The sequence below is a fragment of the Procambarus clarkii genome, chromosome 75, assembly GCF_040958095.1.
Source record: "Procambarus clarkii isolate CNS0578487 chromosome 75, FALCON_Pclarkii_2.0, whole genome shotgun sequence".
Lineage (NCBI taxonomy): Eukaryota > Metazoa > Arthropoda > Malacostraca > Decapoda > Cambaridae > Procambarus > Procambarus clarkii.
This window is the reverse complement of record NC_091224.1, coordinates 26,957,765-26,976,380: the sequence shown is the minus strand read 5'-3', so window position 1 is coordinate 26,976,380 and position 18,616 is coordinate 26,957,765. Positions and strand designations below refer to the sequence as shown.

Below are 18,616 nucleotides of genomic sequence, written 5' to 3'. Positions count from 1 at the left end.
ATTACATACAGTACTTTAATAGATGTTACAGAATTAATGCAACATTTGTTTCAAAGAGACAACTTTTGACCTAATCAAAGCAATCCATTCTATCTGATCTATAGCTGAGAGTAAAGCCTGACCTCTTGTACAGCTTTTGGGTCAACACCTGCTCTCTCAACAGCGGCTCTGATGGCAACCGCACCAAGCTCAGGGGCACGCATCGATGCCAGTGACGATCTGAAAGTCAACATAGCAAATTATATAATTAAACAAATTCAAAGTTTAAAATAGATTAAAATTTCCTTGCCAGAGTATAATCATAGGCCTATATACTGAGAGATGGTCATTACTAATGTAATGAATGGAAGCACAGCACAATATATAATTACACACATTACTGCATCAGTGCTGATGCCACACAATATAACGGTGCAACAGGAACAAATCACACCCATCTACACCCTGATGCTGCGACCGTGTTTGCAGCCGTCTCCTCCTTTTCTGGTGGAGAATGAGTCTGCTTCTTTCCAAGGGGACCCTGGGTTGTTGATGCTTGGTTGGTTCGGCCGGGGGTGCATAATGTTTTGTGTCCGGTTGTGGCTCTTCGCCGTTGTTTGTGCGCCACGTCCTCTGTGGCAGGGGTTGTGCTTTGGGTGGACCCGGTTTACGGGACCTCCCTGTCCCCCTCCTGAGGAGGGGGAGGTTGAGCAGACGGATGATCGGCCTTTGTGGTGACGTCATTCATGTTTGCTTGTTTTGTTTTTGATTGGGGAGCTCTGTTTGCTAGTTCGGCTTTCGGTTTGCAATTTTTCACCAGCAGTAGTTTGTTTTGGAATTCCTACCTTTCTGGGTGCCTGACCTGGTAGATGGCAGACAAAGACTGCTTCCAATTAAACGGGGGTGTCTTTAGGCCATTGCTCCTCATGCATCTCTCGAGAGGGCCAGGTTCTGGCTCTGGTCCCCAGTAGGCTTAGAACTCCTTTGATTGACTGTTGCCACGGTCTAATATACAGTGGTACCTCGGAATACGAGTGTTCCTGAATACGAGCAGGATTTGCTCGGAAAATGTGCCTCGGAAGGCAAGGGTTACCTCGGAACACGAGTTTGTTAATACGTGTACAGGCCGACTAGCGCATGGTGGCACGGCGATCGCGCCTCAGTTTACCAGTGTCTCGCGCCCAGTGACTATCCCACCTGAATTCTTCACAAGAATTTACAGTTTTTTGTCGTTTTTTGGCCATTTGAGCATAAAAGTTGTCATTATATATCTCGCCATGGGTCTCAAGAAAGCCATTGGTAAGGTTCAACCTAAGAAAATAGCTGTGAGTAGAGGATGTCCCTTCTTGATTAAGAAAATGTGTGAAGTATAGGAAGAACTGCAAAGTTTTGTTGAAAAAACTCACCCAGATAAAGCTGTAGCAGGCCGTTGCATTGACCTTTTAAATGATAATGTGATGTCTTACTACAGACAAGTGTTAAAATGTAGGGAAAAACAAGTGTCTTTAGACAAATTCTTAGTAAAACAAGCAAGTCCTAGTGGTATACAGGCAAAATGTGCCAGAGTGTGCATACCAGTGAAGTCCTCACTGCCTGATGTGATAATGGAATGAGACTCCCCTTCCAAACAGTAACACCTCTCCTCCTCCCTCCTCCTCACATCTTCCATACACCAACAGCAGTCCTCAGCAAGGGTAAGTAATAACTTGAACATAGTTTTGTAGGTTTATTTAGATGAATTAGGTATAAAAATTTAGTTTGATGTGGGGTTTTTGGGGTAGTCAGGAATGGATTAATTCATTTCCCATTATTTCTTATGGAGAAATTAGCTTCGGAATACGAGTTTTCGGAATACGAGCCGTCTCCAAGAACGGATTAAACTCTTAAACCAAGGTACCCCTGTACTGTATACACATCAGCCCGGTATAGCTTAGGGGAGCCAAAGGGGCTCCCCACAGAAAATATGTATATTAAAGTAAATTTAAGGGTTATCCACAGGTACATTGTAGCATAATTTGAGGATTATTGCAAGGTATAATGTAGTAAACAATGTGTATAACATGATACAAGATAACAGCAATGATTACAATGGTAAAGTTGTATGGCATAGGCACATATTTTGTGGAATTGGGTAGCACTAGATACCATGCGAGTTTCAAGCACTAGGTAGGAAGTATGAAGATGAAATTAGATACTTTTTGGTTTTATTTTTGAATAAGACAAAAGTTTGACAACTTTTCAATTCCTTAAGGAGTGAGTTCCATAGACAGTGAAGTGTAACTCCCATAAACTGTACAAATATAGTCTGCCAGGCTTACAATGTTATTCTGAAGAAAAAACTATAATAAAAATATTTATGCAAACAGTGTGTTATGCTTGAAAACACTATATTAAAAAATACTCACCGAAACGACCCCATAGGGGTGCGGACCCCACTGACTATTACAACATCGTTCAGACCAACAGTTGCGTAGTGGCGCACACCACACGCAGCAGCCTGCAAACAAGAGCATTGAACATTAAACACTACTGTAATCATCTAAACATAGACCCGACTTGAAATATTTCTGTGACTCCATTACACGTGTACTTCTTAATAACCCTCTTGCTATTCAGCCAATAGTTCTTCTTGATAACTATCTTAGAAAAACAATACATCAAGAAGACCAAGTGACTGACAACTTGCAACACACTTTTCCAAGACATAAAACAGTTATTAACCACACAAGATTATATCCTCAAGTCTTAATACTTTTATCACAAAAATTTTAGCTTGAATTTTCATGTGTTTATTTCATTATTACTGTATTTGTAATATTATTACATTATCATCATTTGCAGCCTAATGTTCCTAGTTATTCAGTCATAAACTTTGTTATGAGTTGGTTATAACGAAGGTCAGGCATGACGGGAGGGTCATGCCTGACCCTCCCGTCGTGCTCCCTCTTTCTACTTAGACAGTTCGACTATTCTATTTTGGTCCGATACACTTCCTACTGCCTCTTCATGACTAGAAATTGTGCCTCCCCAGCCCACAGCCAAAGACATGTTTAACACCATATTTGAGATGATAACAAAATTTACTCACATTCTTGGTAGTACAGTTGGGTTCGTTCTCAACTAAAATTGGGAATCCCGGGTTCGAATCCCGGGCGGAACAGAAATGGTTGGGCACGTTTCCCATTACCTAATGCCTCTGTTCACCTAGCAGGAAATGGGTACATGGGAATAAGTCAACTTCTTGTGAAGTTGTATCATGGGGAGGGTCAGTAGTTCAACCTTGGGAGGACCTCAAAATAAGCCTTATGTATATATTGTACCTACACAGACTGCTTGTCCCTGCCAAAATAACGTTAAATGAATTATTAGATGCCTGATGGTATCTTAGTTTAACTCTTGGATGGCACTGCTGCAAATAGCCGACACCGCTGTGCGCAAGAAAAAAAATCCAATTTTTCCCTCTTCTAAATGTGTTAAAATGTGATGTAAAATGTAAACATTTTCCCTGAACACGGGAAAAAAAAAAATACAATCTTACTTACCAATAACATAAATGAGATTAGAAATCACCCTGTGAAGCCATCAAACTTGCTCGCTCGTGCAGTGTGAATCCCCGTGGCGTCGCGCGTGGCACTCAAGCGGCCAGTTACCACGAATTTATTTTTGCTGCATTATTTACAGTGTATGACATCACTATGTTGTGACAATAAAGTCTATTTCACAAAGTCACTTTATGTAAAGTGACAATATAGTGTCACTATGTTCTATTATTATAAAACTTGCATAAAATCAATACACTCACATATTCGTGTCACAATTACCTCCACACAAATGTTTTCTTTTACAGCAAATATAATATGTAGTCTGTTTTTCATCAATATATATACACACGCTCACTAAATATATATACAGTGCTGGTTTTGCATCATTATTGGACATTTAGAAGTTCTGGCGAGTGTGATACTCCTTGAAACACTGCACATGACAAAGGGGCACATCACACGCTCCGCACAATCTTAACACCCGTTTATGCTTCTGTGGCCTCCTTTGTGTTCCGAGTGCCTCTTCTTGTGCTAGGAATCTCCTTGCCAAACTTTTTTAGCAATTGTGACAAAACAGAAAAACTGAACGAATGGAAACTTGGTTTACGCCCGGTTTTCACCAGATACATGTTGTAGCTGTTCAGCATGGTGATGTCAACAAGGTGAAAAAACATCTTCTTGGACCACTTCACCGTTTCACGGACGCACTCGATAGCACCCACCATCACGTCACACTTATCAGTGAAAAGCATGTTTGTGTTATAGTCCATAACACAATCTGGTTTATATATTCGTTCTTTGGTTACTCTGTTCACCTTGCCACTCTTCACCATTGTACCAGTGTGAACGGTCGTCAACATGTTCACTTCTCGTCTCTCTTTCCACCGCACTAAAAGCATCTGATCACATTTTTTTACCTGGCATTCACCAGCTTTAATATCATTGTCAAACACAGGCATTTCCCTTTTTCTTGCCTTTAATGTGCCACACACTCCAGTCCTATTTTCAAGCAAGAACCTTGTTAGCATGGGACTTGTATAATATTTGTCTGTGTATAAAATGTGGCCCTTGTTCAGCCATGGTGCCATCACTGTCTTCACCACACTTTCCGAGAAACCAGGTTGGTCTTTACCGGGAATGTCTACGTTGGGACCAGAATATAGCTTCGTGTGTAAGATCAATCCTGTTTCACAGTCACAGAGAACAAAGAATTTAAATCCAAATATGTGGTGTTTGAAGGGAATATACTTCTTGAACTCAACACATCTCCTGAAAAGCACTCGGGATTCACAAATCATCAGCTTCTGAGCTGGTACGTAGAAATCTCTGAACTTTCCAGTAAGTTCATTCAGAACGTGCCTTACCCTCCAAAGTCTATCATCTTCAGTCTGGTCTTCATTATTTGCAAAATAAAAACACCTGAGGAGTAACACAAACCTGTCACGAGACATATATTTCTCAAAAATAGGTGTTGGAATACATAAGTCTTTGCTCCAATAATCTGTGATGGTTTGTTTTACACAATGTGTCATCATTATACATAGTGCAAGAAACAGGTACATTTCACTTACAGTAGTGTTTTTCCAACGCTCTAATCGTGAAAGTTGTAATATTTCCCCACTTTCAATGAGTTCGGCCGCGTACTTATTCGTTTCCCGAACAATGTGTTCCATGAGCGGCTCAGTCAAAATATGCAGTAAAATAGCTCATTTCGCTCATGTCCTCGCCAGTAATTGGGAAAAGGTCTGTAACCCCAACATCTGTACTGTCAAATGCAGGGATTTGCGGAACAAAATCTTTACCATCACTCCATACAGGCATACCACCTGGTGTTTGGGGTGATGCTAACACCAACACCACGGCGAGGAATCCTCGTACTCCGTCGATCAGGTGAAGCTCGTCTACGCACACTACCGGCGCGAACTGAAGATGAGGGCATTTGTTCCTCATTGTCTCCGTGTGGTGCCGTGCGGAGGCGTTTGACTGGACAAGAAGCCGATGCTGCAAAGCTCTGCCTGGTAACACCGCACACTCCACTGCCACTAGCCACAGGAGGAGGACAACTATTTTCAGATTCAACATCACTAAAGCCAGAAAGCGAGTCATCTTCCACATATTGTTGGCCCAAAGCATCATCATGCTGCACATGCTCCCATGAAGTGTCTGGTGGTGGTGCGGAGTGAGGGCGAGGAGGCTGTGGTGATGGTGTAAGACTCACCCTGGAGGACAGCTCAGTGTCCCACTCGCTGTCTGTATCACTCAGATCTGTGTCCTGTGTATAGTCTTTATTAATGTCTATTTCATACTCCTCTGGATAGTCTTCATCACTGTCTGTGTTATACTCATCTGAGTCCAGTCTGTAGCCATTATCATTGTCTGACTTATATTGTTTTATGTCCTGTGTATAGTCTATATCGGTGTCATAGTCATCAAGATCACTTTCGTCGGCTTCTGGAAACAATTCATTGTAAATTTCCTCATCGGTCAATGACTGGGTGGAGGGGTTCGCTGCGGACGGTTGCGAGCCAGGTGGTGGTGCACTCGCCATGGTGTCTTGATCGTAGCTGAGGCCTTCTCGCAATGGCGGCCTATGCTGCACTTTTGTCCAAGATGGCGACTGTTTACTATCACTCCTGGCTATCGTATGGGTGCCCCCTTTAACGAGCGGGACTTTTTAAATATTATGTGGTACTTGAAATGATGAAATACTTGAAATAATGATGAAATTGAAATACGTGTCCTGATATGATGTGCGCCGTTCAGTCACTTATACCAAAATTGTGTATATACAATTTGTGCTGTTAAAGGGTTAAGGACTATACATCTGCCTGAAAACAAAAGGGGAACAAGATAAATATATATCATTAAATCTGACAATCAACAAATAAAATTTCTTTCCATTTTCATAGAAACACAGAATCGTGGCAAGTTGATGCACTTTCCGCTTTTATCCCAAATGTTTCTTTTTATATACCTTTCACATTTCAGCTTTATTGGAGTAGAGTAAATTTGAAGTTGCTAATATTTCTGTAATTCAATCACCATTTCTATCCTGTGGTGGTTGACCACACCACAAACCAGGAGGCGTAATCAGAGACCAGGCCACAGGAATCCTGACCCTCAGAATCATTGCAAGGTAACCACAAGATAAAGTGCAAACACTAGTTTTAATAATAATAATAATAATAATAATAATAATAATAATAATAAAATTCATTGTGTCAGGGAACAAGTAGCCAGTGAATATTTACATGTTAGTGTAGGCTTATACCGAGGTCCCCCCAAGGGTGAGACTACTGACTGGATACAACCCCCTTACCCCTAACCGCTAACTCCTGGATACCTATTTACTGCTAAGTGAACAGGCACATTAGGTAGTAGGAAAGGCTCCCAACCATTTGTTCTGCTTGGTATTCAAACCCAGAATTCCAGATTGCGAGTTGAGAATGAACCCGGCTGTACTACCAGGACCCATCAAGGCATCAATTCGGCCAGCTCCTGTGGCAGTGGTAACCCAGTCTGCCATCCAAGGCAGCACTTGGATACCAATGTACAGTATATAATAGAGAAATGAGTCGGTCCATTCACTTGGGCTGTAAGAATTTCCAACCGTGGTACTCCGAGAGAGAACTATCAACATCAGAGGCCCGAGACTGTTCAACACGCTTCCACTACACATAAGGGGCATAAGGGGCATAACTGGCCGACCCCTCACAGTGTTCAAGAGAGAACTGGATAAGCACCTCCAAAGAATACCTGATCAACCAGGCTGTGAGCAGCCACGTCTAACAGCCTGGTTGATCAGTCCAGCAACTAGGAGGCCTGGTCGACGACCGGGCCGCGGGGACGCTGAGCCCCGGAAGCACCTCAAGGTAACCTCAAGGTAACCCACACGTGTTGAGGCCAAAGTTCTATCGACTTGGCTATGAGTACAAACTGGAATTTTCGTCTTTCTCCGACTACTACTGAAGCTCAGATGTTGATTCTGGAAACTTTCCTTAAGACTACTCACAGCCCACGGTTCGAGTCTCCTAGAGCCCAGGTGAATGGAATGCTTATTTCCACGCAAGTGTGGATGACAATTTAAATGAGTCAGTGATATATGAATATACCAGTGTTATATTTTATTTCATTTGAAGAGATTTCACTTAAAAGATCTGAGACTTTGCTGCAGATTATCAGTACAGTACTGTACTATCAATTTATATTGTAGTTATGTTATGTTTAACCCCCGTGCTGCTCAGCTCTTAAAAGCCTTCAACACCGCCATGCGCAAGCAATAAAATAATTCAAAATGTTTTTTCATCTTATAAAAGTGTACGTTTGTGTTCCCTGACCACAGGGGAAAAAAAAAATCGTAGGCGACATATTTTGGCCGCAAGTGATCTTCTCATTTCTTGAAAATTGGAACCACATTAGCAACCTTCCACAACTCTGGCACTCTGCCAGACTTTAATGATTCATTAAATATGGTAGACAATGGCTCGCAAAGCTCCTCTTTGCATTCTTTAAGATATCACATCTAGAAGAAAATGGGGACATTGAAACAGTTGATAAACTCGATTTAAAGAAACATCGCTAGGGGAAACTTCAAAAATTTTTAATGTGTAATTGGACAGACTTGTTGCTAGGCAGGGAAGTAAATGAAATGTATGCCAAATTTTGCAAAATATACGATGAAGGCACACAAACATTCATACCTAAACAAAGATGCAGGGCCAGAAAACAGGATTGGCTCAACATAAATTGCGAGAGGGCCAGAGACCAAAAGACACAAAAATGAAATCAATATAGGAAGAGGCCAAACCACCAAACATACCAGCGATACAAAGATGTGTGAAACAACTACACAGCAGTAAGGAGAAGCAGAAAGAAAATTTGAAAAAGGGATAGTGGATAAATGTAAAACAGAACCGGGCCTATTCTATAAATTCATGAACAACAAATTGCAGGTAAAGAATAATATTCAGAGGTTGAAAATGGGAAACAGATTCATGGAAAATGAAAAAGAAATGTGTGAAACATTAAACGAAAAGTTCCAAAGTGTGTTTGTACAAAATGAAATTTTCAGAGAACCAGACACAATAAGAATTCCAGAACAACATAGAGTGTATAGAGGTGTCTAGAGATGAAGTGGAAAATATGTTAAAGGAGCTAAGTAAGAACAAAGCAGTTGACCCAGATGGAGTTTCACCATGGGTTCTGAAAGAATGTGCATCTGAGCTCAGCATTCCGAGCTCAGGGGGTCTCGTAGCCTGGTGGATAGCGCGCAGGACTTGTAATTCTGTGGCTCGGGTTCGATTCCCGCACGAGGCAGAAAAAATGGGCAAAGTTTCTTTCACCCTGAATGCCCCTGTTACCTAGCAGTAAAATAGGTACCTGGGTGTTAGTCAGCTGTCACGGGCTGCTTCCTGGGGGTGGAGGCCTGGTCGAGGACCGGGCCGCGGGGACACTAAAAGCCCCGAAATCATCTCAAGATAACCTCAAGATTCCACTTCACCTGATCTTTCAGGCATCTCTGTGTACAGGAGTTGTAGCAGATGTGTGGAAAAAGGCTAACATAGTTCCAATCTACAAAAGTGGCAGCAGGGAAGACCCCCCTCAATTACAGACTTGTATCATTGACAAGTGTAATGGTGAAAATATTGGAAAAAATAATAAAAACTAAAATGGGTAGAACACCTGGAGAGAAATTATATAATATCAGACAGACAGTATGGTTTTCGATCTGGAAGATCCTGTGTATCGAATTTACTCAGCTTCTATGATCGAGCCACAAAGATCTTACAGGAAAGAGATGTGTGGAGAGAACCACATTCAAAGTGCCCACCAAAGGAGACATATCACAGTGTAGGCAGGACTGTGCTCCAATTGGTGGACGGCGACCGCGCCCAGCCTTCCCGCGCAGGTCGAGAGAGGGAGCCCAGATATGAACTGCACGTGACCCAATGCGGATGAAGCCCACCCGGCACCACCTGCACTTAGGATATGTGCTGCTAAGATTACTGAAGAGGCTTTGACTTCCTCTACCCTATCTATCCTTCCTGAGAAGCCTAGACTTGCTTCACCTGCCTTCCCCAACCTGCCTTCCCCGATGACTACAGCTCAAGGTGAACTATTACGTTTAGTATTACATCACCCCATTGTTATACCACATGACGACTACCTCCACAGATGGTTGGCTCGACTGCATCTATCTGGACCTAAAAAAGGCTTTCGACAGAGTTCCACATAAGAGGTTGTTCTGGAAACTGGAAAATATTGGAGGGGTGACAGGTAAGCTTCTAACATGGATGAAAAATTTTCTGACTGATAGAAAAATGAGGGCAGTAATCAGAGGCAATGTATCGGACTGGAGAAATGTCACAAGTGGAGTACCACAGGGTTCAGTTCTTGCACCAGTGATGTTTATTGTCTACATAAATGATCTACCAGTTGGTATACAGAATTATATGAACATGTTTGCTGATGATGCTAAGATAATAGGAAGGATAAACTTAGATGATTGTCATGCCCTTCAAGAAGACCTGGACAAAATAAGTATATGGAGCGCCACTTGGCAAATGGAATTTAACATGAATAAATGCCATGTTATGGAATGTGGAATAGGAGAACATAAACCCTACACAACCTATAAATTATGTGAGAAATCTTTAAAGAATTCTGATAAAGAAAGAGATCTAGGGGTGGTTCTAGATAGTTTTCTATCACCTGAGGACCACATAAAGAATATTGTGCAAGGAGCCTATGCTATGCTTTCTAACTTCAGAATTGCTTTTAAATACATGGATGGCGAAATACTAAAGAAATTGTTCACGACTTTTATTAGGCCAAAGCTAGAATATGCAGCGGTTGTGTGGTGCCCATATCTTAAGAAGCACATCAACAAACTGGAAAAGGTGCAAAGACATGCTACTAAGTGGCTCCCAGAACTGAAGGGCAAGAGCTACGAAGAGAGGTTAGAGGCATTAAATATGCCAAACCTAGAAGACAGAAAAAAAAGAGGTGATATGAAGAAAGAGGTGATATGGTTATCTTGAGATGATTTCGGGGCTTTAGTGTCCCTGCGGCCCTGGTCCTCGACCAGGCCTCCACCCCCGGGAAGCAGCCCGTGACAGCTGACTAACACCCAGGTACCTATTTTACTGCTAGGTAACAGGGGCATAGGGTGAAAGAAACTCTGCCCATTGTTTCTCGCCGGCGCCTGGAATTGAACCCAGGACCACAGGATCACAAGTCCAGCATGCTGTCTGCTTGGCCGACCGGCTGACTACGTACAAAATAGTAACAGGAATTGATAAAATCGACAGGGAAGACTTCCTGAGACCTGGAACCTCAAGAACAAGAGGTCATAGATTTAAACTAGCTAAACAAAGATGCCGAAGAAATATAATTAAATTCACTTTCGCAAACAGTGGTAGACGGTTGGAACAAGTTAGGTGAGAAAGTGGTGGAAGCCAAGATCGTCAGTAGTTTGAAAGCGTTATACGACAAAGAGTGCTGGGTAGACGGGACACCAAGGGGCACAGCTCTCATCCTGTAACTACACTTAGGTAATTACACTACACACTCTGGAGCTGGAGGAGGCAGGAGTCACACTGCAGCAAGCTCCTGGAATATCAAATTACCTAAGTATTGGGAACAGGTTGAGGGATACAGTGGTGTCCCAGGTTACATAAAGGTTCAGGGAAGTGTAACAGCAAATAAGATACAATAAACAAGTGAAAGTGAGTGCCAGACAGTACAATAACAAAGATGGCCACCACCGCCACTGTAGGGAATGTAAACACACCAACAGATGATTGTTTCAAAGGATTTTCACCACAAGATATAAGGAAAGGTGTTCATGGCAGGTTAGAGATAACTGAGGATATGCAAAAAAAATACAGTATGAAGAAAAAGGGCTTAAACTGGAAGTGGACAATGAAGCTCTCAAGAGTGAGCTTTGCACTCTAAAAGGAAGTATTTGTCAGCAAGGTAAGATTATTACTGCATTAACAGACAAGGTAACAAATCAGGAGGAGCAAATCAAATAACTTATAAAAGAAAATGATGTATGGAAAGTGAAGTGTGGTGACATTGAAGAAATTAACAAGAAAATAGACTCATATGGTGAACAACTCTGAGGAAGCCTGAGGGCTAATAGTGTTAGATAAGGATCTGCAACTGGAAACTTCATTGACAATTCACAAAGAAAGAAAGAACAAACACAAAGGTTAATAAAGAAAGAATTAACAAAGGTTAATAAAGAACTAGAAAAGTACAAAGAAATAAAAAAAAGAGACGTATGCCCAAGTTGTAAAAGAGAAAGACGATTAAGGAAGTGTGTTTGGAAGTCAAAACCAGAAATGACAATCAAGAAGCAGCTCTCAGGCAAGCAATTAGGAAAGAACTGGTTACCAACAGTAAACTGGTACAAAACACTGTAGATAGAAGTCCATAATAATTTTTGGATGTTCAGAGAAGGAAATTTCCTCTAGGGTGGACTGAGCAGCACAAGAGATGAAAAATCATAGAAAAAATAGTAGGATTAGGAGGAGGCCTAAATTCAAAGGAGCATGTCAGTGATTTTAGAATAGGAAAATATGAGAAAGACAAGAACTGCCCGTTAAGGGTGACGTTTAATGGAGTGAAACACATGATGGAAGTGCCAAGAAATGCCAGAAAATTGCAATGTGATAAGGATGGCAAACTTTGGTCAATAAGCCAAGACCTCTCAAAGAAAAGCTGAAAATGAACCCCATTGAAGCGAAACGTCTAAGTGGGGATAGAAATGAAGAAAGGAATTCTTTTTTCTACAAAGTATCAGGGACTGGAAAGCTAGTGAAATGGTACATAAAGACAAAGCAACAAAATCATTAGAGGGTGTAAAGAACAAAAGGAAGGGGAATATGAACAAATCCACAAGGGCCGTGACAAGGGTTTGAACCTACGTCCGAGAGGATCCCAGACACTGACTTAATGGACTGAGCTACGACATGGTTAAAAGAATTGCAACCAGGAGTTCTACTGCCCTTACTTGGTTCCTGCAGCCTCTCCGAGACACAAACCAGGGTTTTACACAATTCCCCCCCATGCACTCGAGCTCTATCTATTAGCTGGTCTACCTCTTCGCCCTTACTACTTCGCCCTTCGGTATTGTAATTTCTGTGTGTAATGAATGTAATAAAATGTTAACAGGTAAATCTACTTTTCTTACAATGTACATATACTATATTACTATAAATAGCAGGGGAAAGAGCCAAGCCATTACGACTATATAGCACCTGGAAGAGGTCAGGATAAGGAGTTGGGATGGGACAGGGAGACGCAATGGTGCACAATCACTTGTGCTGGACGGTCGAGCGACGGTCTCGCTTCAAGCAGGTCGACGTTCAATCCCCGACCGTCCAAGTGGTTGGGGCACCATTCCTTCCCCCCGTCCCATCCCAACTTCTTATCCTGACCCCTTCCAGCTGCTATATACAGTAGTCGTAATGGCTTGGTGCTTTCCCGTGATATTTAGAGTAATAAAGTACTGTATAGGTACATTGTAAGAAAAGTAGTCAGTAGCTGAAGCTAAATAACAACTAACACACATGTTCACCCATCCACACACTGCCCCAGGGGGCCGACACTTACCCTGGGGGAGCCTCACCCATCCACACACTGCCCCAGGGGGCCAACACTTGCCCTGGGGGAGCCTCACCCATCCACACACTGCCCCAGGGGGCCAACACTTACCCTGGGGAGCCTCACCCATCCACACACTGCCACAGGGGCCAACACTTACCCTGGGAGAGCCTCACCCATCCACACACTGAACCAGGGGCCAACACTTACCCTGAGGGAGCCTCACCCATCCACACACTGCCCCAGGGGGCCAACACTTACCCTGGGGAGCCTCACCCATCCACACACTGCCCCAGGGGGCCGACACTTACCCTGGGGGAGCCTCACCCATCCACACACTGCCCCAGGGGGCCGACACTTACCCTGGGGGAGCCTCACCCATCCACACACTGCCCCAGGGGGCCGACACTTGCCCTGGGGGAGCCTCACCCATCCACACACTGCCCCAGGGGGCCGACACTTGCCCTGGGGGAGCCTCACCCATCCACACACTGCCCCAGGGGCCAACACTTACCCTGGGAGAGCCTCACCCATCCACACACTGCCCCAGGGGGCCAACACTTACCCTGGGGAGCCTCACCCATCCATACACTGCCCCAGGGGCCAACACTTACCCTGGGAGAGCCTCACCCATCCACACACTGCCCCAGGGGGCCAACACTTACCCTGGGGAGCCTCACCCATCCATACACTGCCCCAGGGGCCAACACTTACCCTGGGGGAGCCTCACCCATCCACACACTGCCCCGGGGGCCAACACTTACCCTGAGGGAGCCTCACCCATCCACACACTGCCCCAGAGGGCCAACACTTACCCTGGGGGAGCCTCACCCATCCACACACTGCCCCAGAGGGCCAACACTTACCCTGGGGGAGCCTCACCCATCCACACACTGCCCCAGGGGGCCAACACTTACCCTGGGGGAGCCTCACCCATCCACACACTGCCCCAGGGGCCAACACTTACCCTGGGGAGCCTCACCCATCCACACACTGCCCCAGGGGGCCAACACTTACCCTGAGGGAGCCTCACCCATCCACACACTGCCCCAGGGAGCCAACACTTACCCTGGGGAGCCTCACCCATCCACACACTGCCCCAGGGGGCCAACACTTACCCTGAGGGAGCCTCACCCATCCACACACTGCCCCAGGGGCCAACACTTACCCTGAGGGAGCCTCACCCATCCACACACTGCTCCAGGGGCCCAGACTTACCCTGGAGGAGCCTCACCCATCCACACACTGCCCCAGGGGCCCAGACTTACCCTGGGGGAGCCTCACCCATCCACACACTGCCCCAGAAGCCAGACTTACCCTGGGGGAGCCTCACCCATCCACACACCGCCCCAGGGGCCCAGACTTACCCTGGGGGAGCCTCACCCATCCACACACTGCCCCAGGAGCCAGACTTACCCTGGGGGAGCCTCACCCATCCACACACTGCCCCAGGAGCCAGACTTACCCTGGGGGAGCCTCACCCATCCACACACTGCCCCAGGGGGCCAACACTTACCCTGGGGAGCCTCACCCATCCACACACTGCCCCAGGGGCCCACACTTACCCTGAGGGAGCCTCACCCATCCACACACTGCCCCAGGGGCCCACACTTACCCTGGGGGAGCCTCACCCATCCACACACTGCCCCAGGGGGCCAGACTTACCCTGGGGAGCCTCACCCATCCACACACTGCCCCAGGGGCCCACACTTACCCTGGGGAGCCTCAAAAGAGCACCAAACGCCGCCATCACTAGCCGGTCACTGGGTACAACCGCTCACGGTTTACCAGTTAATATATTCACCTACGTTCATTTTCTGTCTTTTTTACACTGTAAAAACATAATACTGTAAAAATATAATATATTACAGTGAAATTATTACTCCTTAGTTAATATTCGTAACTTTTCCATGGTAAAAAAGCCAAAGAATATGACCCGCAGGTAGGGTTCAAAAAGGGCAGAAATGTGTGAGAGTCGACGTCATTGCTATTCACTAAACAAACCAATGCTATGCTGTTTTAATCCATTCTATTCTATTCAAAACTAAAATAAACTAACGTAATTTTGTGCACGTTAATTGAGCCTGACTTAAAATAAGCTGTTCTAGTGGAAATTGTAGATGTTTTGTGTGTGTTGTGTAGCCGGTGTGTGAGGTCATAGCCTTGACTCTGGGGACATTTATGGATACAAGAGCGGCAATATTGGAACTTGTTGAAGGCTTCCTCAGGCGTTTCAAATAAATTCAAATCAAATTTATTTATTTATTTATTTATTTATTTATTTATTTATTTATTTATTTATTTATTTATTTATTTATTTATTCATTTATTTACATATATACAAGAAGGTACACTGGGTTTATAAGAGTACATAGCAATGACGTTTTTGTCTATTCAGCTGAAAGTACATATCAAGTTGAGTTACAAACATAATTCAAAATGAAGACAAAAACTAAGTTTGAATGTAGAAGTCGAAGGCCCATTATATTAAAATTATATCGTAAAAATGTCGAGAGTTAATATATATAAATATTTAGACATATATGTTGGATATACCCACGAGACTTTGGAAGCTGAGATGAACAGACTGTTGGGTCAATGTGGGCAGGGAACTATCAGGGTAAAGCGCCAAGCCATCGCGACTATATACCACTGGGAAAGGATAAGGATTTAGGATGGGACGGGGGGGGGGGGGGAGGAATGGTGCCCCAACCACTTGGACGGTCGGGAATTGAACGCCGACCTGCATGAAATTTCTGCCCGAAACGCTGCGCGTATTAGTGGCTTTACAAGAATATAATTACTATGCTATGTATCCTCACAATCCCAATGTACCTTCTTGTATATAAATAAATAAATAAATAAATAAAGCGAGACCGTCGCTCTACCGTCCAGCCCAAGTGGTTGGCGTCAATGTGGGAAGAGATTATACAACCTCTGAAGGCCTTGACATGCTGTGGAAAGAGAGTGGGAGTCCCTGTGTTACTAATGATATACTTGTGTACTGTAAGATCTCTTACTGATTATGCTGCACCTGTCATTTCTTGTTTTGGTAAAGGTAGGAAGGGCAAGTTGGAGAAGGTGTATAATGAAGCCATGAGAATTATCTTAGGATGCCCAAGAAATGCTATGATTGAGATAATGAGGATGGACTTGAATCTGAAGAGTACTGGGGGATAGAATTTCAGAGATAAATGTAGCCTCTGCCACTAGATTAATGAGAGGTGGGGGAGCTAATGAATTCATCCTCTCAGTTCAAAAGGTGGGAAGTAATGAACAATTTATTTATTTATTTATTTATTTATTTATTTATTTATATACAAGAAGGTACATTGGGTTTGTGAGAATACATAGCATAGTATTTACAATCTTGTAAAGCCACTAGTACGCGCAGCGTTTCGGGCAGGTCCTTTATCTAACAGATAACTTTAAGTAGGTAAATTCTAGCAGAATTAATAACATGATAACAAATACATTGCAAGAAAAAAGAAAAATGAGATGAGAGAGATTAGTAAGTATATTAAAGCACATTGGTATATTAAAGCTCTGATTGATTACATTGGCAGCTTGATTGGTAATTTAAACAAGATTAATAGGCACCATACAGCAGATTGACAGCACATATAAGAAGACAGCAATGATCACAATGGTAAAGTTGTTTGGATTGGGTACATAAAGATTGGGAGATTGGGTAGCACTAGATACAGTGCAATTTTAAAGCAACAAGATAGGAAACTAAGAAGATGAAATTAGGTACTTTTTAGTTTTGTTTTTGAATGATGCAAAAGTTGGACAGCTTTTCAATTCATTAGGGAGTGAGTTCCATAGACTGGGTCCCTTTATTTGCATAGTGTTTACACAGATTAAGTTTGACTCTGGGGATATCAGAGAGATATTTATTTCTGGTGTGGTAGTAATGGGTCCTATCTGTCCTATCTGTCCAGGGAGAGTTTCAGAGCAGGATATGCATTTATGAACAGGGTTTTGTAAGTGTAGTTGACACAAAAGAATGAGTGAAGGGAGTTTATGTTTAGCATGTTTAGGGATTTAAACAAGGTTTTTAAACATGGTTTCAGACTCAATAAAAGCACTAACGATGCACTTATTAGTATGTTTAACTTGATACATTCAGCTCTTGATAAAAATGAGTTCCCTGTTGGGTTATTTGTGGACCTGCGTAAGGCTTTTGACACTGTCAACCACCAAAACCTTCTTAAATTACATCATTATGGAGTCAGAGGACACTCCCTGCAATACCTTCAGTCTTACCTTACTGACAGACTCCAGTATGTTTCTGTGAATAATTCTATTCCTCCCACCCTACCCATCAACACAGGGCAGCATGCTTGGCCCTCGCCTCTTTCTCATCTACATTAATGACCTTCCAAATGCCTCCCACTGATGTAAGGTGAAAATATAATATATTAATGAAGTGAAAATGGATCAATCACTATTTTATTCGAAAGTGAAATAAAGTATCAATATAATTTCCCATTGTCATCACCAATTACAATATTAATGCTGATATTGGACAAGTATATGAGTGGGATTGGGTGGTTATAGATAGGAGCTGCCTCATATGGGCCAATAGGCCTTCTGCAGTTACCTTTGTTCTTATGTTCTTATATAATAGTTAAGCAGACTCGCAGTACTCCATGATGGGAGAAACAGGAAGAATTTTACCTGAGGGCCACTAACCCTAGTGGCCTCGACAAGGACAGGAAGACGGCGGCTTGTTCAAGGTCCCCTCCCCATGTACCTTGATGATCTCTTCTAGGTATATTTTAAAACTCAACACAGTTTTGGCAGTTACGGCTTCGGTGGATAGTAGAATGAGAGAGCTTGGAAGAATGAGTGAGAATGAGAGTTCAAGTTCTTAAACTCCAGTTGATGACACTGGCTATTAATTTCACCAAGCTTCAACTGGTCTGCCAGAACTACTGGGGGTTCTGAAAATGTGTGCCTTATGTGGTGTGATAATGATAAACATGATGATCAGGTCAGGACGAGGACCGGAAGGACCGCCCCTGGTCTTACTCCTGCAGCAGGCTGGCAGCCTCGCTGAGGAAGAATGTTGTGCGTTAATTGTAGTGTGTGGTAGTCCCCGGAGGCCTCCCAGTCCTCCTCCGTGAGGTGCTGTAGGGCCTTCAGCGAGGCTACCAACCTGCTGCAGGAGTAGGACCAGGGGCGGCCCTTCAGGTCCTCGTCCTCGTGCGCGAGCTCGTGCCTCTGGCGCCTTACAACCACCTGCTCCGGGTAGATGGGACTCGACAGCCTGGGAAGGCAGCTCATCTAGGGGAAGGAAAAGCCTGACTTCAAACTTCCGCTGCCTCGCGGCCATACCCAGTTTTGGGACGGGCTTCAGGAGTCAATCTCGAGGAAAAATCCGGAGTTGGAACCCCTAAGGCAGTTCGTTGTTGGTTTCAACCTCGTCCTGGCAGCGCTGGAACCAAGCGCCAGGCGGACAATTTCAGCATCGTGGA

At 43.8% G+C, this 18,616-nt stretch overlaps 1 protein-coding gene across 2 annotated transcripts in view; it reads right to left on the bottom strand.

Moving 5' to 3' along the window:
- Positions 1–14,974, bottom strand: part of Acat1 (Acetyl-CoA acetyltransferase 1) — a 37,992-nt gene extending 23,018 nt beyond the window's left edge. Inside the window, exons 1-4 of one of the 2 annotated variants that reach the window (XM_069313415.1) lie at positions 14,848–14,966; positions 3,522–6,349; positions 2,385–2,476; positions 123–219 (exon numbers count right to left, since the gene is read on the bottom strand). In XM_069313415.1, the coding sequence (XP_069169516.1) occupies positions 123–219; positions 2,385–2,476; positions 3,522–3,530 (198 nt within the window). In that variant the 5' untranslated portion in view covers positions 3,531–6,349; positions 14,848–14,966. Of the gene's footprint in view, positions 1–122; positions 220–2,384; positions 2,477–3,521; positions 6,350–14,847 lie in introns of both variants that reach the window. The other variant, XM_069313416.1, reaches the window with a different exon arrangement.
- Positions 14,975–18,616: the final 3,642 nt, after the last annotated feature.